This window comes from Etheostoma spectabile, chromosome 22, assembly GCF_008692095.1.
Source record: "Etheostoma spectabile isolate EspeVRDwgs_2016 chromosome 22, UIUC_Espe_1.0, whole genome shotgun sequence".
Lineage (NCBI taxonomy): Eukaryota > Metazoa > Chordata > Actinopteri > Perciformes > Percidae > Etheostoma > Etheostoma spectabile.
This window is the reverse complement of record NC_045754.1, coordinates 313751-338807: the sequence shown is the minus strand read 5'-3', so window position 1 is coordinate 338807 and position 25057 is coordinate 313751. Positions and strand designations below refer to the sequence as shown.

At 38.8% G+C, this 25057-nt stretch overlaps 1 protein-coding gene across 1 annotated transcript in view; it reads left to right on the top strand.

The window, feature by feature from the left end:
• The window catches only part of vstm2a (V-set and transmembrane domain containing 2A), a 122085-nt gene extending 102447 nt beyond the window's left edge, over positions 1 to 19638 (top strand). The window contains exon 5 of the mRNA XM_032503981.1: positions 16359 to 19638. Coding sequence (XP_032359872.1) covers positions 16359 to 16432 — 74 coding nt within the window. The 3' untranslated portion in view covers positions 16433 to 19638. The remainder of the gene's footprint in view (positions 1 to 16358) is intronic.
• Positions 19639 to 25057: the final 5419 nt, after the last annotated feature.

The following is a 25057-nucleotide window of genomic DNA, read 5'->3' as shown; positions in this document are numbered from 1 at the left end:
GTCAAGCTGTAAGGTAATGACATCAAGTTGTATTTAACCAGTCAGTCAGCCAAAAAACCCAGTCATGGCTCAGACAGCCAGACAGTCAGATAGAGAGTGTATCAGTCCACAAGCAAATCAGACAGTAAGTTTCATAACAGAGCCACCAGGCAAGTAGGTAAGCAAGTCAAAGAGACAGTCAGCTAGCCAGTCAGCTGGCCAGGGATCAGCATAGATGGAACTGGCACTAAGCCAGTTTATGCTCCCTGTAGAGGTGCTGTGGTGATGCACCTTCCTACCTTATTGAACCTGACTGCCTCGCTGGCCTGGAATTGAGATTCAACATCACCATTTCACTGAGCCAAAAACATTTTGGCAAAATGTAGAGTTATGTTAGGTTAAGTAGGACAAAATGAAGAGTATTCAGTGTGGGGGTATTCAAACACAGCATGCACCAAGAAAGCCTGAAAGGTTTCTACTAGCTCAGACAGATACTCTCACTCATTACGGTTACATAGCTAAAGTTGTTTGCAGTCTTGTGGAGGAAAGTCAGAAAAATACATAGACAAAATGCAATCTCAAAGACGCATCATGCAGTTGTAAACCCTGAGATATCCTATAAAAAGTCAGATGTCTCCAAATCATATCTGACACTGGAAACTTCTACCTTCAGCTTTCACTTCTCTTTGAGCTTCCTTTCTTCAGCTGAATAACCATATAAGAATTCAGGTGTAAATTAATCTGAAATGGCTTGTAGAGACAGAGTGACCTTGTCAACCAAACTGTCATGAAGTGTGTGGAGATGCTTGTAGCCACAGTGATGTGGATTGGATGATGGGTGAAATAATGTATAAAAGGGAGTTTATTTGTGTATTCAGCTCTATTGCTGGTCTCTTTTTGTATTTTTTTATTTTACTCAGCAATTAAAATGCATACTAGTGTACAAAATAACAATAATTGATAGATGTTCTTCCTTTTTGGTTTTCTAAAAGTAGTTCAGGAACACATAATGTTCCTTTATCTTGAGTATGCTCACTGGTAAGGTTAATTTTGAAGTGAAAAACAGATTACACAAATATATAGCTGTCATAATGTGTGATGTATGTGAGAAAAAATAGTTTAAACTGCTTTTCAGTTGTTTGTGTATGGCTTACATGTTTTTTCTGTGCCAAGGAGAGAGCACGAGACTTAATCACTCACTATACAAGGTCAACAGAAGCAGCAGCGATTGCTGTGACACACAGGCAATTAATCTACTTCAAAACCTTTAACACCTGATTACTGCAATTTGTATCAACAATTCTACTCCTTCCCGTAGTTATAACTCAGTCAAATCTGAACAAACAGACATGATACACATATTTTTAGATTCAGTGTGACTTACAGTGAAGAAATGTCCATACTGTACGTTTGCATAAGAATCATAAATAAAAGACCCTCCATATAAATCCAGTGGATCCCTTTCAGCGCAGTTACAGGATTGCAATGTCTTGCTAAGGCGTTATTGTGTTGAAAGAGTCTCAACGGTAAAAAAGACAGGAAATGAACAATTACCTTGATGTTAGTATGTGTATGTTTTTAGGCCTTTATTAAACAGGACAGCTAAAGACAGGAAAGGGGAAAGATAGGGGGATTGACATGCAACAAAGTGCCGCACTGCGTCACATATTAAGGTCTGTAAATGTAAGGTATTAAGGTTAGTTTCAATAAATGACAGTTGATTTTTTATGTGGATTTGACATGGAACCCGGTCTCCTGAGTGAAAGTCCTCTGTTTGTTTAACCCTTTCACTAACCCAACCTACTGCCTTAACTGGAATTTGGCATTATTTGTTACCTTACCTTCTCCTTTGCTCCTGCGACAATTACTTCCACCACGAGAGGTTGAAATTGCAGGTACACAGTGAACACCAATCAGGCTACAGACAGATTTCTTGCTTCAACTTTGACCTTCCTCACTTGCATACAGTATTCCTGTAGAATTATAACAGATTTTTTTAGTGCCTTTCATGTGTGAAAAAAAGGCCCATTTTAGTGCCTTTTACCTCCAAATTGAGACAAGATGAATCTGATGGATTAGAAAATGATTTAGCAATTAGGAAAGAAGAAGAGAAATATTTACTTAAACACGAAATTATGTCATCCATTGTTTTTGGCCTTTTCTCAAATCTTTTTCTCATGTAACCTGCAAGGAGGGGTCATTTGTAGACATTTTTTAGCTAGAATGGGTACAACCCAAAAATGTTGGGAACTAGAAGTAAAAATATTCAGGGTAGACTGTTGGCTTCTTTAAATGCTCTCTGGTGATCTAAACACTTGTTTGACTTCACTGTAGCAAACTTGTTTGCTCCCAAATCTCTGTTATTGCTTTGGCTTTGGCTTTAGCTTTTTGGTTTTAGCTTTAGTTAATTGTGCAAAAAAAACATTTCAGACTGTCCCAGGGATAGAAGGATTAAGTTCTGGACTTATTTACCGTTATAAATACAACAGTGTTTTCACAGCCAACCATGCATGATTGAAACTTCTGAAAACAAATAGTATTTAAAACCTCTTTGAAAATAAATGCTTTTCTTGCCTAAATTTTGACCCAAAAAAGTAATACAGCTCCCATATACTTTGGCCCTCTGGGATGATCCTGAGGTCATTGGGAAGTTAACACTCTCAATTTTTTGTTCCTAGTGAAAGTGTGACATTAGGCTAAAGAGGTTAGAACAGAGAATTTCTATTTCCGTCCAAGTAAATCATCTGTAAAATGATTAAAAAACACTACTGTAAGCATATTTCATGGGCTACCTACAAAAATAGTACCCTAGCCACATGTCTCAACTTAAAACAGAAAACATCCAGAAAAAAATAACAAAAAAAATGGATTTTATATGAATTTATTTCTAAAGATATGTCTGTGCGTTTTTCTTATTTCCTTTCAGAAAAAAAGCAAAAAAAGTGTAAAATACAAAACTTCTCAGTAAAAAAACACATACACTTCACTCACACACATACCTAAAATACCTACATGCATACATTTATAGAAATAAGTTATAAATAATTGATGAAATGGTGAAATGTAATAAGGAGGCCTTATTTTTGCTTTGACACAGCTGGAGCCATCATAGGGTTAAGAGTTTCTGTTCAAGTTTGGTATCAATCAACTTGTCTTCTTATTGGGAGGCCGGTTTTATAACATCTAGTTTTAACTGGAAGGAATAGCTGTCAATCTTTCCCACTTTGGCCCTCCGTAAAACCTGCGACTTGATTGGCTTCCATAAGGGACAACTCAGGTTACAGAACACGGATTGTCTTATATCCCCTGTCAATAGAATCCTTAGACTTCAGAGAATCCGACTGTATGTAAAGATACAATGTGGCAGCCTCCGGGCAGACGGCAGTAGCGATCAAAATCCAGAAATGATAGACTGTTCAGATTTGTTTACGAGGAAACTCGGCCAGAATCTACAAGATTGTGAGGGTACCAGCTCATTTTGGATTGAAAGGATTGGATGTACTTATTCTTTGAACTTTTGGCGACGTAGGAAAAAAAAGTTTAAGGCGATCTTTCACCGCTGTGAGTAAAGACAGGAGGAAACAGGTAGGAATACACGCTCGACCTTTAGACACTATCGGCGCAGAATCTTTCTGTGTTTCTTTACTTCATAACATGATTATAACCATCATCTTATGCTTTGTGTGTGGGCTTAATGGAATCATGAGACTTTAAGCTTTCAAATGATGTGCTGCCTAAGCGTGTTTATGAAGATTTTATGCTTGCAATTTATGAGTGAAGAAAACGTTGTCTCTTAAAATGGAGAAAACGGCCCGTCAGCGGGACTGTACCGGCAGAGACGTTTACCTTGAAGATAAGGTTTATGCTCCTCCTTAGTTTAAAACAGTAGTTTATTACATTCAATTGCACCAGTATACACCAGCAAACACAAAAAGACTGGCAAGAAAAAGAAGGCATTTAGTTTTCTGAATTGTCAATCAACTTGTCAGATTTTACACAGTAAAGTACAAAAAGTTATCTTCACCCATCATAGTTTTAAATAGGAAATTGTTCAACTTTACTATACTGGCTTTACTATTATGGCTTCTTCATCCTTTTGGAATAATTGGAAAAATGGTTGGGCCCACTGTCACAATGCTGTTTGTCTGTCTGCACGTTAACACATTCTTCTGAAACAACAAAAAGAACATCAGAAGACAAATACAATGCAGACCTTCTAAATAGAGTTGGGGGTCTGAATGGATTTCGGAGCACCTCACTCTATTTTCAGGTGGAGACAGTGTGTTTACACTATATATTAGTTATTTGGACTGGATTTTTCAGCTACACTGAAGTTATTCTTTGCCATATAAAATCATATCTACATTCTCCTTCTTTTACTTTTAATGCTCTCTAAGACAACCAAACTTAAAAATGACTTTGCAAATACCAACGAAAGCAACAGAATCCACTACACAGCAAATCAATAATGTATGAATAACAATCTCATTTCTGTGGACAGGTTGGTTCAGTTGGTACAGCAGGCACATATATACTGGGAGGTTTATGCCTTGACGCAGAGATCCAGGGTTCAAGTCTGCCCTGTGATTATTTCCTGCATGTCTTCCCCTCCTCTCTCACCTAGCTGTCATGTCAAAATAAGGGTGGAAAATCCCAATGAATAATCTTTAAAAAAATCTCCTTTCTGTTCTCTACAAGTATGGCTTGATCCCCAGATTCTAGAGGGAGTGTAGCCCTATTTAGAGTTGCTTCAATGGGTTTTAAAAGTACATCTGGAGGATGTCAGAACTGACAGCAAAGAATTGACCCATCACAGCTGTGCAGCGTGCGGTCACCTATGATGTTGTACCCAGAAGGATGTCATTATGACCATGCAGCCCTGCATTGGTACTGCATTTAGTTGTTGTTTCAAGAAATGATTACTTACCATCCAGGTCCATGCAGCATACACTATTCAAAGCTCTAAAGCAGGTGGAGCAGTAGACCCAGCTGCTCCTCCTGTCTGCATGTCTAGGGATCTTTGAGAAAGACACTGAACCCCAAATGTGTTCCCAATGAGAAGGCTAGTGACATACAGTACATGGTGTTTAAACCCTAAAATAGATGGAATTGTTTTTTCAATACTAGATCAGCCAGCAGTGCAGTAGTTTGGTACAAAATAAGACAATATGAATTCTAAATCAATTTTGAACTTTAAAAAAATTGCATATTGTACACTTGCAATAATAAATATGGATAAAGAATAAGGCTAGTACTATATTTGAGCAACCCCCAAACAGATACAGCTACATTTATTGTAACAATGTTCAACAAACTAGAGAAAATATATAAACCTTTTGCATAGGAAAAAAACACAAAAAAAGGATGAAATCAAGTGCCTGAATCAATACTTTAAAATAAAGAAGAGCATGGTCTGTTTTTTTGTTAAGGCCATATGGTTTAATTTAAATTATTTATGTAAAATTAAATGACAATTACTTACTAAGTTTACCAGTCAGCTGTTGCAGTTCGGTATTTATTTTGAATGGACCACTGGAGGAAAATAGGGGAGGGTCATGTCTTTTTATTCTTTGTTGAGGGGAGGGTCACCCAACGTTTTGTATTCACGAAAACAGCAGCATTTTAAAGTGGCTTGTTTGGTGCATATTTTTCCATGTAGCTCTTAGTCTCAGCCCCCCATCGCCAGGTCTGACCCAACAAAAATCCCAATATGACAGCAACACGAGTTTGGAGTCACTCACATACACACGGTCAGCGAGCTTTAATACGTGCATTTGAAAAAAAAAAAAAAAACACAGGTCCCAGTAAATCTTATAATGGGTATGTCTGTTAAGTTAAACAATTGGGGAAATAAACGCCTCTTGTCCTCAAATCTTCTGATAGAGCTCCAGCCGGCTCACAGCGGGGTCTGACAGGCTGGGCAGCAAGCCAGCGACCCCAGCAGGCACCCACCGGCTGTCATGTCAGACTGTGGAGCTTTTGAACTCTGACACAGTCAGACAAAATTTGCAATTAGCCATCAATTTTCATAAAACGGCCTATATTTGAGCTCTAGAAAGTTGATTTATCACATAAAAAGTCTCAGAAGTAAATTTATTCGTTGAATAGCAGCTTTGAACACCAATACACTTTGAATTTCTGATTCCCACGCCAATAGCTCCGCGCCTAGGTCCCGGTGATTTGAAATTGTGCAAACAACAGCCTTTTGCCCCGGAGTGGTAGCATGCAAGCCCCAAAATTGACGCTCGTTTGAGAAATGTAGTTTTGAATAATGTTCAGCTTCAACAGATTTAGCTATGCTAAACTACAATGACCGAGGAAGCCTAGTGATGAGTCCATAGCAGCCAGTTCATGTGTTGAAGTTGTTATTACCCAGTGTTCTTTGTTGAATGTTCACAATGTTTTATTGTTTATTTTCATCTGAATACTAGTTTACTAGAGGAGTAACTTAGTATTTGAAGTAATGCAGTAATGCAGGAAGTGTGCATTTAGTTTCCATACTCATTGTGTGTCCACAACAATGTTAGTGAGTAAATCTACTGGCCACCCTAACAGTGGAGTGTGATGTGTAACATGAGAAAGCAGAAGTTAAGACATGCATGACATAGTTGTATAAATAACAGTGAATATCTGTACATCTTTTCCACGTGCAAATAAGTACATAAGGCATCAGTAATTTGTTGGAGACATTCATGCCTTTATTTATACCAATCCTTTTGAAGGATCATAGAAAAATGCAATACTGGTGAAGGGAGGGTCAAGTCTGTTTTGACTAAAGATCCCAAAACTCCTCCGGCAGCCCCTTAAATAAAAAACAAACAGTCCCTTAGATGACAAAAAGAGCAACCATTAAATGACAAAAGGGTATTCTACAATACCATTAAATGCACCACCAGCTTACCAACTGTAAATTAATGTACCACGTCCTGTGTTGTTTCTCAGACAACTCTGAGAGCACCACCCGTGTCTATGGTGCAGAACTCTCTGTGAACAGCAGACTGTTGGAATAATTTCTAGTGAAATATTGCCACACTTTACACCATTTAGCTTTCAACATTTAACCATATTCATGCAGCTACCGACCAACAGTGTGCTAATATCACCTGCCTAGGCTGTGTGGAGGTAATGCTGGGACCGGGGCTGGAGCCGCCACCAGATACCTGGCAAAAATGACTGATGGCTGTCGTTTGCTGGAGACCCTTCACAGCAGTTATGTTTGTCACTTTTTGCATTAGACCCCAGCGCTCCTACACTTACATTCCCAGTTAAATTGCTTTCTCGCTTGCATAGAAAGCACTTGGCTTCAAATACATTGTAAGCAGCTGATGTTTTGCCCTAAACTCAGTTTGTCAAGCCAAGTATCGCTAATAGTGATCTTGCACATACATAAAGAATAAAATCAGTTTTATGTCTGTGGTACAATCTATAATATACTTGCACCAATAACACACAAGCTGATTGCGCTGCGGGAGCATTTCAATGAGCATCAAAAGTAATGTTACATGGATGTAGGAAAATTAAGACCTGTTTAAAATTATTTAAAACCTAAACACAAAACCTCAGCTAATTTAAGACTTTTAAAGGCCTTAAATTTTAATTTAAGACCCCGCACAAACCCTGTCACAGATGCATACAAGATCAAAAATGTTGCCGTTCTTTTCTTTAGAAAAATTGATTAAATGAATACTAACACTCTTTTTAACTACAGACATTTTTCAATAATTAATCCAGGGGGGTTGTTGTCTCTACAGTAGGAACAAGAACTACAAGTAGCTGAAGCACCCACTGAGCACGTCGTGCGAAAGACGTCAATTTAACGGCTTTGTTGTACGTTCAGAAGACGTCCACTGAGGAGCCAGAATTTAAGTTTTTTATATGTCTTTTTAACGTTCACTTTTGACGTCCAAGTGACATAAAAAGCCAACTTTAAACAGACGTCCACTAAGGAGCCAGAATGAAAGTTTTTGCAACGTCTTTTTTAATTCAATTCAATTCAATTTTATTTATAGTATCAATTCATAACAAGAGTTATCTCAAGACACTTTACAGATAGACCACACTCCAGAATTTACAAGGACCCAACAGTTCTAGTAGTTTCCTCCAGAGCAAGCAACAGTGCGACAGTGGCGAGGAAAAACTTCCTTTTAGGCAGAAACCTCGGTCAGACCCAGGCTCTTGGTAGGCGGTGTCTGACGGGCCGGATGGGGTTAGAATGAAGAGTGGCAATAACAAAAATAGAAAAAATTAGTAGTTTGTAGCAGTTCTTTGTAGTAGTTCATGGCATAGCAGGACGCTGTGCGGCATTACAAGGCACAGCAGGACGTAGCAGGACGTGGCAGGACGTAGCTGGGCACCGCAGAGTGTAGCAGATGAACATGGCATCACAGAACGTGTAGCGGGACCATGGCGACAGCTGCTACCCTGATTTCGGAGCCTCTCTGATCCAAGGGAACATTCTGGGGAAAAGATGTCTTTTTAACGTTAACTTTTGATGTCCAACTGACATCTTTACAGGGTTCTATATTAACGCTTTTACGACATAAATTCTAACGTGTTTTCAATGCCACTTAAAGGACATTCATACAAGTTTTTATGATGCATTTTTTGGAGTGATTTCAGTTGTACCAAACCAACTGTATTATTTTAATTATTAATGACACCAGAGTTCAATGCTGTCTTACTATTAGCTTTATTAAACCGTCCTTTGGTCATCAAACCTTCAGGTAGGTTATTGTTCCAAGGTATTGTATACAATAAAACTCACTTGAGTCATATAGTAAAAGCAGTGTGCAGAACTACTGCTTTAACATTGTAAATAATAAATGAATACCTATCCCTTTGATGCACCTGCCAATTTTATTAGCCTTATACAACTGGAAATTAGGGACATCTGATCTATTAAAAAGGACAAACAAAATAGTTTGAAATGATAATATTTTTTTTCCATCTTTAATGGGGTTTTCAGCAAAATCTTAACAGGCTGATAAAACTATTTTAATGGTTACAGTGACCTGGGAAGTGAACGACAAAAAAATACTCTAGACAATGATAGGAAGGGGGAGAGAGATACAAAGTCCTCTAAACTAAAAATAAACACATTGACGTGCACCTCTTGAAAAATGTAACTACACGTCGCGGCGACGCACATATCTTGGCCGTGGCTTGGTAGCGTTGCAATTCACCCAACTTATTTCCTGGTTCTCCTTCTCCATAAACAAGATGAAATCAAGGAGAGAGTTAACTTTTGTTGAAGATTTCCCACCGTGTTCAGAAAGCAGGGTAAAGAGACACTTTGTTTCTCTCACTATGACAAGAGTTGCTACTCGCTCCAAAGCTAATTGCTAAAGCTAAATTCTCCTAGTTACTTTCCATCGCTGTGTCCATCTCCCTTCCTCCCCGGCGCATTTTTGAGATGTTCTGCTGCGTGATGCTTGATTGCAGCCTCTGTAGCTTCTTAGTCCCATTTCATGACTGCAGCTGCAAGAGTTGGACCACCTTCATCTTACTTCTACCTTATTTTCCTCATTTTCCTCCTCTTACCCCTCGACATAGCTTGTCATGTCATAATCTTAGCATTCACAAATGTATTTACCGTAAGGTTAAAGACACAGACACTACAATTACAATACAAATGACTGTGCTACTAGCATTTTGACCAAGGTGCTCATCCGATACAGCTTCAAGTAATCAGCCACAAAAATCCTGATTAGAGCACACCTAATTTTAACTTGGTTTTTGTAATTTGGCTGCCTTACAATTTGTATTTTTTTCAAAGAGTTATTAACCTTATTAGATAATTTACAAAAACTTACTGGAGGTCATTTTACGCTTGTAAAATGTTGTTTGCACGTTTCCACACTACTTATCTATGAAACTGCTACAAACAAACACAAATGCAACCAGAAATTATTCAGACAAGTAATTATTGTGTATTAAAATTAAAATAAATTACTGAGCTGAGCATTCAAATCTTTCATCTCGCAAGAGAAAAACCCTGTCCTTTTCCTTTGTAGAAGCAAACATTTGGGGTTGTGCGTATGCTTACATGTTTGCATTTGCATATTCAATTTCTGATAATCGCCTGGTCACCTGGGCTAGGGATTTTTACCACTCTGTACATCAATTCAATTTTCAATTCATTCAATTCAATTTATTATAGTATCAATTCATAACAAGAGTTATCTCAAGACACTTTACAGATAGACCACAACTCCAGAATTTACAAGGACCCACAGTTCTAGTAGTTCCTCCAGAGCAAGCAACAGTGCGACAGTGGCGAGGAAAAATTCCTTTAGGCAGAAACCTCGGTCAGACCCGGCTCTTGGTAGGCGGTGTCTGACGGGCCGGTTGGGGTTAGATGAAGAGTGGCAATAACAAAAATAGAAAAAATTAGTAGTTTGTAGCAGTTCTTTGTAGTAGTTCATGGCATAGCAGGACGCTGTGCGGCATTACAAGGCACAGCAGGACGTAGCAGGACGTAGCAGGAGGTAGCAGGGCACTGCAGTGTAGCAGTTGAACATGGCATCACAGAACGTGTAGCGGGACCATGGCAACAGCTGCTACCCTGATTTTGGAGCCTCTTTGATCCAAGGGAACATGCTGGGGAAAAAAGAACATAAGGACTCCGGGGAATGACTCCCCAGAGCTAGGTTAGTAACAAGCATTTCTGGGACATGGATGCACACAAATGAAAAGATGGAAAGATAGAGGAGAGAGGAGCTCAGTGTATCAAAATAAGTCCCCAGCTGTCTAAAACTATTACAACAAAACCAAGAGAGACGAGGTATAGAGAGCTCCAGCCTGGCCGGGCTAGAACTCTCCCCAACCGGATCGGGCTGTATGCCAAGTCTCCCTTTAGTTCTATTATATTCTTGATTATATGATAGATAAATCTGAAAACTATGTGACTAACTACTACTCCCTAACAATATTCGATTCTATGCCCTAACTAGTGTATCAAAATAAGTCCCCAGCTGTCTAAAACTATTACAACAAAACCAAGAGAGACGAGGTAAAGAGAGCTCCAGCCCGGCCGGGCTAGAACTCTCCCCAACCGGATCGGGCTGGATAACAAGTCTCCCTTTAGTTCTATTATATTCTTGATTATATGATAGATAAATCTGAAAACTATGTGACTAACTACTACTCCCTAACAATATTCGATTCTATGCCCTAACTAGTGTATCAAAATAAGTCCCAAGCTGTCTAAAACTATTATTACAACAAAACCAAGAGAGACAAGGTAAAGAGAGCTCCAGCCCGGTCGGGCTAGAACTCTCCCCAACCGGATCGGGCTGTATGCCAAGTCTCCCTTTAGTTATATTATATGATAGATAAATCTGAAAATATGTGACTAACTACTATCCCCTAACAATATTCGATTCTATGCCCTAACTATAAGCTTTATCAAAAAGGAAAGTCTTAAGCCTACTCTTAAATGTGGAGACGGTGTCTGCCTCCGGACCCAAACTGGAACCGGGTTTCCCAACAGGAGAGGAGCCTGATAGCTGAACGCTCTGGCTCCGTTCTACTTTTAGAGACTCTAGGAACCACCAGTAACCCTGCATTCTGGGAGCGTAGTGCTCTCCTAGGGTTGTAAGGTACTATGAGCTCTTTAAGATAAGATGGAGCCTGACCATGAAGAGCTTTGTAGGTGACAAGAAGGATTTTAATTCTATTCTAAATTTTACAGGAAGCCAATGCAGAGAAGCTAAAACAGGAGAAACGTGATCTCTTTTCCTGGTTCCCGTCAGAACACGTGCCGCAGCATTCTGGATCAGCTGTAGAGTCTTTATGGATTTTTTCGAGCAGCCTGATAGTAAAGAATTGCAGTAATCCAACCTAGAAGTAACAAATGCATGGACTAATTTTTCTGCATCATTTTTAGACAGGATATTCCTGATTTTTGCAATATTACGTAGGTGAAAAAAGGCGATCCTTGAAATTTGCTTTAAGTGGGAATTAAAGGACATGTCCTGATCAAAGATGACTCCAAGATTCTTCACAGTGGTGCTGGAGGCCAGGGTGATGCCATCCAGAGTAACTATATCTTTGCATAGTGCGTCACGGAGGTGCTTGGGTCCGAGAGCAATAACTTCAGTTTTATCTGAGTTTAACATTAGAAAATTACAGGTCATCCAGGTTTTAATATCCTGAAGGCACGTTTGAAGTTTAGCTAACTGATTAGTTTCATCCGGCTTGTTTCCTGATTTGTTGTAGATGGTTTACAAAAGGAAAACTAGAAATATTGTTCATGACGGTGAATCAGTCCATGCACACTGTAAACTGTAAAATACTTTCCGTACAGGTCAGCACAGCAGATGACAAAGTGTGAGATAAGTTCATGGGCATATTGAAGGTATGCATTGCGAGTGGGCATATTGAAGGTATGCATTGCGGGTGCTCTCATTTGACTCCAACATAATTGACATGGCTACTGTCAAGGTCAGGAAATGGTCAAATCTTTTAAGAGATAAGACATTCTTCAGTAAAACTGTTCCTGTATACAACAAAAACTGAAAAAAAATTCTGTGGCCTTCCGCATTTTTGCTCAGATCCTACTGTTCGTGGTGTGACAAGGAGTGTTCTTGCATCCTTCAGTAGCAGGTGTCCTTAATTTTTTAATATTGCCAATAATTAATTTAAGGAACTTTGTGTGTTTTTTTTTCTTTGTAGACCATTGTCTTAAGTTCTCTTCTAAATCAGGAACATCCAATTCAGCAACATCATTTAGAACTTCTTTTTCTGACTCAGAAGACACATACTCCACATCAGTAACAAAGTCTGATTCATCTGTTGTTTAACTGTCAGTTACCCGGCTTCACCAACCCTAACAACCGCGGTCATGCATAACCTGTGTCACAACGGTGGTTATCAACTAGTTCAATCAACCCAGGGTTTCCCAATCCAGCGGCGCACACATAAAATAAAAATAAAAGAGGCGGTGTTTGCACAGCATGACCAATCGCAAACATCTACCAGAGCTTAATATTTTACATAAGAAGAGCACAGTATAATTCTACATAAATATGAAGGACACAGGCAAAACCCAATACAGTCGCTGATTCCAAAAACAGGAAGGAAAGCTGGCCAAAAAGCCAAAACTGTACATACGTACACCACAACATTTAATTAATTTGTATCACTTCCTCATCAGTCAGGAACAAGATCTGACCATAATTACACTTGTCTATTCCATAAATTGTCCTTGCTTTAGTCTATTATTTTAATTGCAACCCTGGTAGTGGTAAGGAATCTGAGAGCAAATAAAAAACATAATTAAAATGCGCGCATTGGCAACACACAGCTCAAGAAGCAAAAACATCCGAAATCCCGTAAGCTAAACTTACTCAGCCAACATTTGAATATGTTTTTATATTTCTTAATTTGTGGCTGGGTTAGATCAGTTGGTAGAGCAGGCGCACATACTATATGTAGAGGTATACTCCTTGACGCAGGGGCCTGGGTTTGACTCCGACCTGCGGCCCTTTGCTGCATATAATTCCCCCTCTCTTTCATGCCTTCTGCTGTTCTATGGAAATAAAGGCCTAAAAATGCCTTAAAAATAATCTTGAAAAAATAAAAATATATGAATATATATTATATATAGATATTTTTATATATAAATATATAAAACATATTTACTAATTTAAGAGTGAAATCACCATCACCAAACCCACCAGACTCCACTTAACAATCAGTACTTTTTTCATCGTAAAACATAAATAGCCTATACATAATTCCCTCCATTAAAATCTTTCATAAAGACACCCATCAGGTTAATAGGGTTGTCAGGTTAATAGGGTTGTCGGTCTCTAAAGGATTTACCTTTTATGAGCGCACCTCGCTCTCTCGTTACCATGTTACCATGGCAATTTAACCCAGTAACAAGTAATCCACTGTTGTGATACAGAAAAACCTGGGCCGAACCTGAAGTTACCTCATTAATGCCACATCTTGCTTCGTAGTACAGATCTCAGGTGTTGTTAAAGCATGGCGCTTTGATACCCCGTTTACACGTACATGATTATTTTTGAGAAATGGAGACAGTTCCCTTTCCTTTGTGCCCTTCGTTTACACGCAAATGGTGAATTTGCCTCTGAAAACGATTCTTTCTAAAAACTACGGCCAGAGTGGAGATTTTGGAAAACTGTGTTTGCATGTTTGCACGTAAAGTGTGAAAAACAGGATTCAATTTAACAGGATTCTGATTGGCTAACGTGGGCTTGAGCTTCTCGTTACACTGCCACCTACAGGTTTGGCATTCTCTTGATGGCATATATACACGGGTTTGTGTAAACAATCACTTTTCTGAAAACTGACAAGTCTGCGCAATGTTATTTTTTGAAACAAAGAGGGTGAGATGTCAGTTTATGAAAATAGCCAGCCATGTGTAAAAGTAGCCTGAAAACCTTGTGGGATGTCAGTTCATTGTTATGATTTGATTAATTTAGGTACTGTACATGGTGGTGAATTAAACCTATGAATGTACAGTATAGTAGGAGAAGTAATGACAGTAGAACACAGCAGAAAAAATGGCTGGATGATTCCTTACAACTTCCATGTAAAACCAAATACAGATATTTTTGTAAAACACAGATAGTGTAGCTTTTCATTTCAACCTTACAATGTGTTAAGATATACCTCACAATTACCTAGAAATGGTACAGTTCATTTTCAGAATGGCAGAGGATAGCTTGGAACTGAAGCCAGGAAAACCTGCTTGATGCATCTAAAGAAAAAAGAAATGGAACAAGGTCACAACTGTTTCAAAATAATTACGAGGTTTTCTGTTTTTTTAAATCAAATTGTGCATTTTTAAGATCTTTACTGATTGATTACTGATTGGACAATTGTAAAAAGCTTAGTATAAGTGAATAAGTGCATGTCTTTCCATGTACAGTTTTATGTACTGTCTGTATCTGTGTCTTGCTCTGACTCGTAGCTGGAGGCTGATTAATTATTCTCTGTGTGAAGGATGTTTTGGCCCAGAGTGATTGCTGCTCTCTGTGGCACTCCTGTTCTCTAGATCACCCCAAGCCAAATGAGATGTGGTGGGGGGGAATAAAGGGTCAAAGCCCTCCATCTCTGCCCCTCCCTCCTACCATTTCTCCCTTCATCCTCCAATCCCCAGCAGCCCAGACAATCCAGAGCTGGGCATCCAGAGCTTTGTACAAGGTACAAAGTGTCCCCGCGGACAATTTTCTTCTTAGAACCATCCCCCAGCCTGACACAGGAATCTAGTCAATGTCAATAAGATTTAGTGAATATTTCATTTTGTATTTCGCAAGTCCTGCCTTGTTTCACAGGATTACAACTTTGCACTTCTTCTTCCTTTTAAGCTTATCAAATCCTTTCTTTCTCTGTTTCTGCTGATGGAGAGTAAACTATTTTTTGTACAAAGAATTCTGCTGCATAGAATTCTATAGTTGTCATTGGTCTCTTTGCTCTCATCAGTTCAGGTTGGATATCCCCGAGAAGCAGGGGAATTAAAGAGTAGGCTGAAGAGGCTGTGTTTTAGTTTGCAGTTGTTAGTCATGTCAGATGCTCAGTAAACAGTCAGAGCTGCCTGCAGTGGTGATAACAGTTTGTCAGGGCCAAGGCAGCAGTAGCAGCCCATTTTCACAACACATCAAAGGCTGTTTACTTTACAGTTGTAGTTTTAAGTGGTTGTTTGGTAAAGATAGTGGAATTTATGTGAGAATATTAAGTTTAAGTCAACTCGTCAAAAGCCAATTTTAGACCTTGACAGTTTTGTATGAATGATGTGCCAGGTTCTATTTACTCTAATTCTGCAATTACATTGAGCTGCCTTGGAATGATGTATATGCTTGAGGAGATGTGCATGTGTTCAACAGTACAAAAGAGAAACTCATGTAAAACTCATGTAAAACAAAGTATATGAAGTATCTCACCAAAAAGTGTTAAAATATTGGATGAATGTTTAATGGTTTAATATTGTTTGGCAAAAAAATTCTTTGACTCACACAAAAAATAACCTAGATGTATTTTAAAATGTAATGTGTATGAAGGCATGCTCCGCAGCCAAGCAGTACTCATAGACGTTATAGGTGAATGCAGCCTTATGGACCAATCTTAATGAAACCATATGGTGAAGTATTTGGAATGCAGAGGAGGGTGAAACACAATCAGACAACCAAGTGTTAGATAACCCAAACATTTTTTTTTATATAAGTATGAGGGTAAGCTGGATGTATGTACTATATGTTTACAGGTCTCTCTTAAAAAGGTTGAAAAAATAATTTGTGGCAAAGTCTCTTACAATAACATCTGGCAATAGAGATACAGAGAGAGATGGTTATATCAGAAAATGTAATGTTTATAGTACATTTTTCAATCCTTTGATTTTCTTTTCTCAGGTACAAGAATATCATCCACCTATGGGCTGGCTGTCCTCCTGGCATGTGGTTTGGTGAGGGATGCGTTGTTATAATTTCAAGAACTGACATGGTTTTCACCCCGATCTACTCTCTCTCTGTTTGCTCTCAAAGTGAACAAGAAAATTGTATGTTCTATCCCCGCCCCGCCCCCCACACACACATACACACACACACACACACACCACACACACACACACACACACACACACACACACACACACCACACACACACACACACCATGCGAACAGCACAGCTGGCCCTCATTTCCCTGCCACTACTGCTCTTGCACCCAGCACATTGTTATTAGTCACTGCAAACACCAGTCACCTTTAAACCGGTTGGATTACCTTTTGTACAGAAGTCAACTCAACACCATCCGAGGTGCAACGCTCAGCGTGAAAACGGACTCTGTATCTTGTTGGAACTCTCATGGAAGAATGACTTTCTTATGGTTTCACTCTTCCAGTTCATGTGTTTATTGCTCAAAAGTGAACAAGAAAAAGGAGTATCTATATTTGTGTAATACATATTATTCTAGATATCTCTGTTTTATTTGAAACACCTAGAACTACTGTATGTGCTGTATACATAGCTGAAACTCACCATATTCACGAAACTGCATCGTAAAGGCATTTTGGCCCTCTCAAAGAAACTACAGAAAAGAAAAGAGATTAAAGTAAATGTTAATTTAGACTGTTAACATTAACCATAAGGTTAAAAGGGGTTAAGATTCTCATTTTTCCAAAGCTCTACTGGCCATCTAAATGATCTAATGTGCATACATTTACATCTTGTTAGTGTCACACACAAGTATGCATATTGGTCTAATTGGTTTAAAAGAGAGGGACATAAGTTGTTTGAGCTACGTAAGTCAACACTCTGGAGTTCAGTGTTTGTTAAACATTATAGTACGTTGAATTTAGCTTTAATTTAATGTGCTAACTTTGATGTGGAAAAAAAACATTGTCCCTTGTTGTTTAATTTGTATTGCATCCTCCAGTAGGAATAAAAAAGGATGTCACAATCTATGAGTCATTGAAAATCCTGATATGTGACCATTGGATGATTAATTTTAATTGACCTGCACCATTTTCAAATGGCATGCTAGTTGTTGTGCACCTCCCTAGTATTTCTCATTATTACAGAGAATGAATGAGTATTTACAGACTTTGGATCATGAGTATAGCTAGTTTTTACTGTTTTGGTTCCAACAAACAAACAAACACATTTCCAAGTACATTTGAGTGACTGGATGAGATGCAGTGCAACAATACGGAGAGTAGCCTTGCTTAAATTAGTTTTGTTGTAATCTTCTCTCTTATATCTTGCAGTATTATATTTTTAGCTTTATTTTCAGATGATATATCATAGAGATTTTTATCCACGCAGAGCATTTATGAGCAAAACGCTTTGACAATCTGACTCAAACACGGACACAGGTGTTTTTTTGGTTTCATAGTGCAACAACAGATACAGAATAACCTCTAAAATAAATGGTATTTTTTTTGTTAACTTTTGAGCTAAAAAGGAAATTGTGAACCAGCTATCAGAAATGCAAACTCAAATATTTATGAATAATAGAGTAGTTGATTTACGTCTCAAGAATCATATTCTAAGTGAATGTTATCCACCCTGAGGATCATGCTTACTGAGTGCGGCAGTTACCCTTCAAGGAGATCAATATTTTATTTTGGTAGACAATGACTCTGAAACCCATACTATTTTTCTGCTCAGTTAATTCCCAAAATGTACACCAACTTAAGCTAACATGATGCATGATTATGTAGTTTCTCATATGTTGTATGGTATAATCTAACATTCATGCATAACATGTAATTACATGCAATTGCCAACGATTACTTTGCTGTGTGTTTTAAAAAACAAAATGCTCACCTCCCTTCAAGCTTTTATTCCGCTTTGCAGACACAGCAAAAATCCCCCTGTATATTTGTACTGCATTCCCAAAGAACTGTGGAAGGGAAACTTGTTGATTCAGCACCAAAAGGCTGGCAGTCCTTGTCATGCTTTGGGATCAGACCTGAGACATCTACTGATCAGCAGCTTCCAGCCTGGCTACAAGATGTGTAGGAAATAGATGGCAACTCTGTCTAATCCAAATTCCAAATAGCTTCAGGGTGTATTTTGACAGTTAATCTAGCATCACTCATATATATATATATAGATATATATATATATGTATAGATATATATATATGTATACACATATATAAACATGTGTGTAGACATACACTATATATATATATATATATATATATATATATATATATATATATACACCACTCTGCTGCGACTGGAAATTGATTGCTGTGTATTGAAATGAGAACATGTTATGTAATATGATCCAGAATGTTTAGTTTTCAGAAACCGTACAGCTTATTTTAACGTAGAATGGGATGAAAATGTTGATTCTGTTGGAAAAGTGCACAAGCACTTTGAAGAGTGTGCTCAGTTTGAGTGGACAGCTTGTCCAACCCTCATGTAAAAAGTTACAGATGTGTACAACTTGTAAATGAAATAATCAGCATGTTAACCTTTTTTTTTTTAAATCAATTTAAAAAGGCAGAGGCCAGTGATGTTCTGTACTTGTAACAATGGTGTCATGTACTCATATTCAAGTGTTAACAAGTCCAAAGTGGGTTTTCATCTCCTCAAAATGAACTTGGGTAAAATGTATATGAAAAAAAAAATCTATATATATAAATATATATTAGAAACATCTCCTTTATAAAGCTTTCATCCTAATCTAGGGTACTCACTTGACTGTGGATCCTTGCAACATATTGTATAACAAAGAAGGAGATATTGTAGCAAAGATTGATTTGATAATGTGATTGGAGTGATGAAAAATGAGGCTTAGTAAAAAAACTTACTCATGAGTTTGGGTTGTGATGGAGGCTGAATTGCTTACGAGCAACAAGATCTCTGTTACCAAAGAGGAGAAGAGTTCACAGTGACTGCTACAGCAGCAGCTCTTCCACCCAGGATGTTATTTCATAAACACAGCCATTCTTCTGTTTGATATGCCACGCTACTCATCCACTCTAGATGTATTTGTTTATTCTAATGTATTTGATTTCAATGCAGTCCTGTCTGTTTGTTGAGCTGTCAAAAATGCTGATGAATTATAGTTTCTTTTCTTTCGTATTGTGTGAGGCTTCTGTACTGGAACATTGCAACAGTTTGTACTATAATGACAGTATCAGAATAATATTTAAATAAACCATTTTCACAGATGAAATTCAAACACTGAAGGATTCCATCTGTTAGGTTGGTACTGAGCTCCATAGTGAGTGAACTGGAAAGATGCAGACTACGCCGAAAACTGGACCAGTTTCCAACTCAAGTTGCTCTATTGTGTGAGCCTTATCCCTTTTTATTTAATAGTAAATCTTTAAATTTTTTAATCTGTTTATTGATCCCCAATGGGGAAATTACAATACTTATATAGTACTGCTAAATATTATTTAAAATCAGCCCTTTCTTCATGTATGTAACTACTCAGAGAAGTGGAGAACCACTAACCCTAATAGTGGCAATATAACACTAGAAAAGCATGTCCTAAAGAAAATGTGTGTGATTGCTGTGTGTATAGCTGCTGATGGGCAAGATGGAATTCAATGAATTCCCCCAGAGTCCGACAAACAATTTCAACATGTGGAAACAGGAGAAAACACAGATCACATTAACTAAACACTAGGAAACAAATTTTCACAGGGAATCGGGATCTACTGTACTACGCTAGTAGACTGAAAGATCTGGCGACGAGTGGATCACAGAGCCGGCCATACTGCTGGGGATGATTAGGGAATGTCGCAGCCTGAAAAATCAGGCACGACCACAACTCACAGACACAGAGCAGTAGGAAGAAACATGAGGGATCACAAACAGGGGAACAAACAACACACACAAACAGGGAGTAGAGGTAAGTGGAAGGGGCAGTCATGATGGCATCATGACAATAAGCACCCATGCACGTAGAATTTTACACAATTTGACCTAGTGGTTTCATTAATTAAAGTGTGGGAGAAGGAACAAAGGTGTCTTTTAAAAAACTATTTTAGGAATTGCTCATCAAATTAAAAAAAATGTATGAAGATTGTATTAAAAAACTAGATACTGCATTAAATTAAGCTTTTATTGATATATGCACATTACATGTTTACAATGTTTTTTGAGCTTTTTGAGACCAAAATATCTAACAAAACAAATACAAGTACAGATGTATGCAAATGCAAAAATACCTACTGCACGTTTATTGAGCAATACATTTTGACTAAGATCATTTCCAAAACACAAACCAATCCAGACGCCTCACAAATGATTCCTGTGATGTTTGGAGGGTAACATTTTGCAGGTGATATTGCAAATTAGTCTGACTGCAGGTCTCTTGGTTTTGGCAGTCAGCCCTCATCACTGAAAAGCTTGGAAACAGGAAACTACCTTTCTCTTGGTAAAAATGGGCCTGTCAAATCTCATTATCCTTTCATCTGTTTGAAAGACAAGTTAGAGAAATGGAAAATGAAGAGAGGAAAAAAAAGATTCTCTTTGGAATCGAGGAGGAATTTGGCAGTGGCGGCTCAGCTTATCAGGTTTACTTAACAAGAGAGCAAAGGCAAGATAAACAAGGAACAATGCTAAATTAAACCTCTGCCCATGTTTGCTAATTCAGCAAGCAATGACACAGTTGTTTATGTGGAGACAAAGAGAGGGCAAACCACCAGCCAGCCTCAGGCACTCTAATCAGGCCACTGGTCCTATTGCAGCACAAAGAAAGAGGGAAGGTGGAGATTACTGTATGACTTAGTCTGTTTTGCATATTTGAATATGCTGTGTTGTGGCAATGTTGAATTATAGATGCATCTATTCATCTTTGTATATGCTTCCATCAAGGAAAAAGAATACAGTTTACATTTCCATATGCTCATGAAATCTACATGCATACATTGTAGATAAAGAATCCATGCTGAGTGAGAGAGCCGCTGAGATTCCAACCTTAATGCAAAGCACCCCACTGGTAGCACTGCATGTTGTAGGCAATGTGTTCAACTGTTTCCTCACACCTTGAGGATAATATTGTACATCAGATAATATGGGGAAGATCTTACCATAATAATTATGGCATAGAGTAATAACAAGGCACCAAACCCCCAACTGCTCGGGGCGCCTTTCCATGGGGCAGCCCCCTCACTCTGACATCTCTCCATTTAGTGCATGTATAGGACCTGAGTATGTGTGTGTAATTCAGGCCTGTGTGTAATGTGCGTAATAACAACAGAGTGTAAATTAGTAATTTCCCCTTGTGGGACTAATAAAGGTAGTTAAAATTAAAAATTAAATATTAAAATGAATACCGTGGGGATGCAGTTGCCTAAAGGTTAGAGAAGTGATTTCTGCCTTAAAGTCTGAATTCTCACAAGTAGCATCTACAGGATTATTGTGCCATTTTGAGTTTAGTTAGCCACTGTATTAGTTACAGTTAGTTAGTCAGTTATTAGTTAGTGGAATTTCAGAATTCATATGGGTTAATTATAATTGTGATCACCAAATGCCAAGGCAATCAGTTTACTACAATGTCTTGGTTTTAGCCAATAAAAGAGTCCATCTTGTTGTTTCTGAATCTTTCAAACACACCTCTTTCCTTCCTCAGTGGATGGATTTGTTGAATTGTCATAGAGATGGTTATTAAAACAAAGCTTTAAGCTCAAGCCTATTAACATTTTCTGATCTAGACATAATTTCTCAGTGTCCTTAACCACTGCAATCATTATTCACAGGGCCAGTTTAAAACTAGCACTGCTTTGATCAAGGTATTGTTAGGTTAAGGCAACTTAATCTACATGGTTAAGCCTAGGGAAGGATAATGGTGATGGTTGAAAGAAAGCATTGGTCAGTGCTGGTTAAAACAGAATGCAAACAGCGGCCTCTTGTGTCAATGCATTACTCTTCGTTGACCCATCCATCCACCCAGACTTTATTCCTACAAGGTCAGTCACAGTCCTCATTCATATAGAAATAGGAATTTCTTATCAGGTTGGACAAGGAAAACATAGGTTGTTTCAAGTAATCAATGTAATTTTTCTGGTGACGAGAGTCTTAAATCAGTAGGGTTCATCCTCTGGATACAGCACAAGTAGCCTGGGAACCAGACAAATCTGCTGATCTCATGTTTCATTTCTTCTGTCAGATCCGTCTGGCCCGCTTCCTGTTCAGACAGATTTCCAGCCAACCAGGCCCTCGGCAGACCAATCACAACAGTTTATGTAATGTTAGGCGGTTTAAGATGTTGATTGACATAGTTGAAATTTGACATAACCGGCATTCATTGTCCAGTGTAACTTAAAAGGCTCACAATGCTCAGATCAAACTGTCAAACTAGGCAGTGCTCCCGAATATGATTCAGGATTCGATTTCTGTATTGCCTATTATTGCTTGTGTTCAAGATGGGGCCACAGATGGCAGCCTCAGTGCAACGCTCTCTCTTGTTTGTGTTGTTTTTTGTTCATTTTCGTGGAATCTAGCCATGCAATTCGGATAATTTTCAGCAGAGAGGAACTTTTTTCTATCAAGCAACAAACTCCAGGAACAATTTCACCTAACCTCATCTAGTTTCCTGGAACATTTGATTGGAGGAGCAGTCACTGTGTGTGGGAGAAGGAAACGCAGATGGGGGAAACGTGCCGGTGGGCTGGTGAGACTTTGTCAGCAATTTAATTCAATTCAATTTTACTTATATACCGCTAAATCACAACAACAGTTATCTCTTTGCGCTTTTCATAAAAGAGCAGGTCTAGACTGTACTCTTGGTGTTATTTACAGAAACCCAACTGATCCCACCAAGAGCAAGCACTAGGTGACAGAGGCAAGAAAAACTTCCTTTAAGAGGCAGAAACCTCAAGCAGAACCATGGCTCAAGGTTGGCGGTCATCTGCCTCGACCAGTTGGGTGAGAGAGAGAGAGGGAGAGGGGGAGAGAGAGAGAGAGAAAGAGAGAGACATGGAGAATTGCAGTAGAGGGTGTTGAGCAGGAACATGGAGGGAGCAGGTGACTCCAACCACAGATCCACAGCCAGAAACACCTGCAGGAAGCGATAGGAGGAGAGAGGAGAGGGCAAGACTCTGGGGGCGAGAGAGCACAAGACTCCGGGAAAGGGAAGAAGTCAAGTTAGTAACATGCATTAATGGAATGAAGTTGCATACAGATGGAGAGAAGGAGGAAGAGAGAGGTGCTCAGTGCATCATGGGAAGTACCCCCAGCAGTCTAGGCCTATAGCGGCGTAACAAAGGGATGGTTTAGGACTAGTTTCCTGAGCCAGCCCTAACTATAAGCTTTATCAAAGAGGAAAGTCTTAAGCCTACTCTTAAATGTGGAGACGGTGTCTGCCTACTGAACCCAAACTGGAACCTGGGTCCACAGGAGAGGAGCCTGATAGCTGAACGCTCTGGCCCCATTCTACTTTTAGAGACTCTAGGAACCACAAGTAACCCTGCATTCTGCGAGCGCAGTGCTCTGGGGGGAAGTAAGGTACTATGAGCTCTTTAAGATAAGATGGTGCCTGACCATGAAGAGCTTTGTAGGTGAGAAGAAGGATTTTAAATTCTATTCTGTATTTTACAGGAAGCCAATGCTGAGAAGCTAAAACAGGAGAGATGTGATCTCTTTTCCTGGTTCCTGTCAGAACACGTGCTGCAGCATTCTGGATCAGCTGAAGAGTCTTTATGGACTTTTTTGAGCGGCCTGACAATAAAGAATTGCAGTAATCCAGCCTAGAAGTAACACAAATGCATGGACGAGTTTTTCCGCTTCATTTTGAGACAGGATATTCCTGATTTTTGCAATATTGCATAGGTGAAAAAAGGCGGTCCTTGAAATTTGCTTTATGTGAGAATTAAAGGACATGTCCTGATCAAATATAACTTCAAGATTATTCACAGTGGGGCTGGGGGCCAGGGTGATGCCATCCAGAGAAACAATCTCTTTGGATAATGCGTCATGGAGGTGCTTGGGCCCCAGAACAATAACTTCAGTTTTATTTGAGTTTTAAATTAGAAAAATAAAAGGTCATCCAACTTTTAACATCCTGAAGGCACATTTGAAGTTTAGCTAACGGATTAGTTTCATCCGGCTTGATCGATAGATATAATTGCATAACAATGAAAGTTTATGGAGTGTTTCCAAATAATATTGCCTAAAGGAAGCATATATAAAGTGAACAGGATTGGACCGAGCACAGATCCTTGTGGGATTACATGACTAACTTTGGCGTGCATGGAGGATTCTTCGTTAACAAGGACAAACTGAGATCGATCTTATAAATAAGACTTAAACCAGCTTAGAGCAGTTCCTTTAATGCCAATTAAATGTTCCAATCTCTGTAATAGGATATGATGGTCAATGGTATCAAATGCAGCACTAAGATCTAATAATACCAGTACAAGTGTTTTCGCATGCATCTTCCAGCACTTGGCGAACATTCGGTCCCTACCCAATAAAATAGATTTGCTGCCTCTTCAAAATGAACAGGGCTTTACTCACTCACCTGCCCTCTGCTTCAACAAAAACTGGCTCAGTGAACTAATTCCTTACAATGGACCTACCCAGGTTTGGTTTACATCACACAGATTGGCAAAAGAAGCTTTAACCCTCATGTTGTCCTCGGG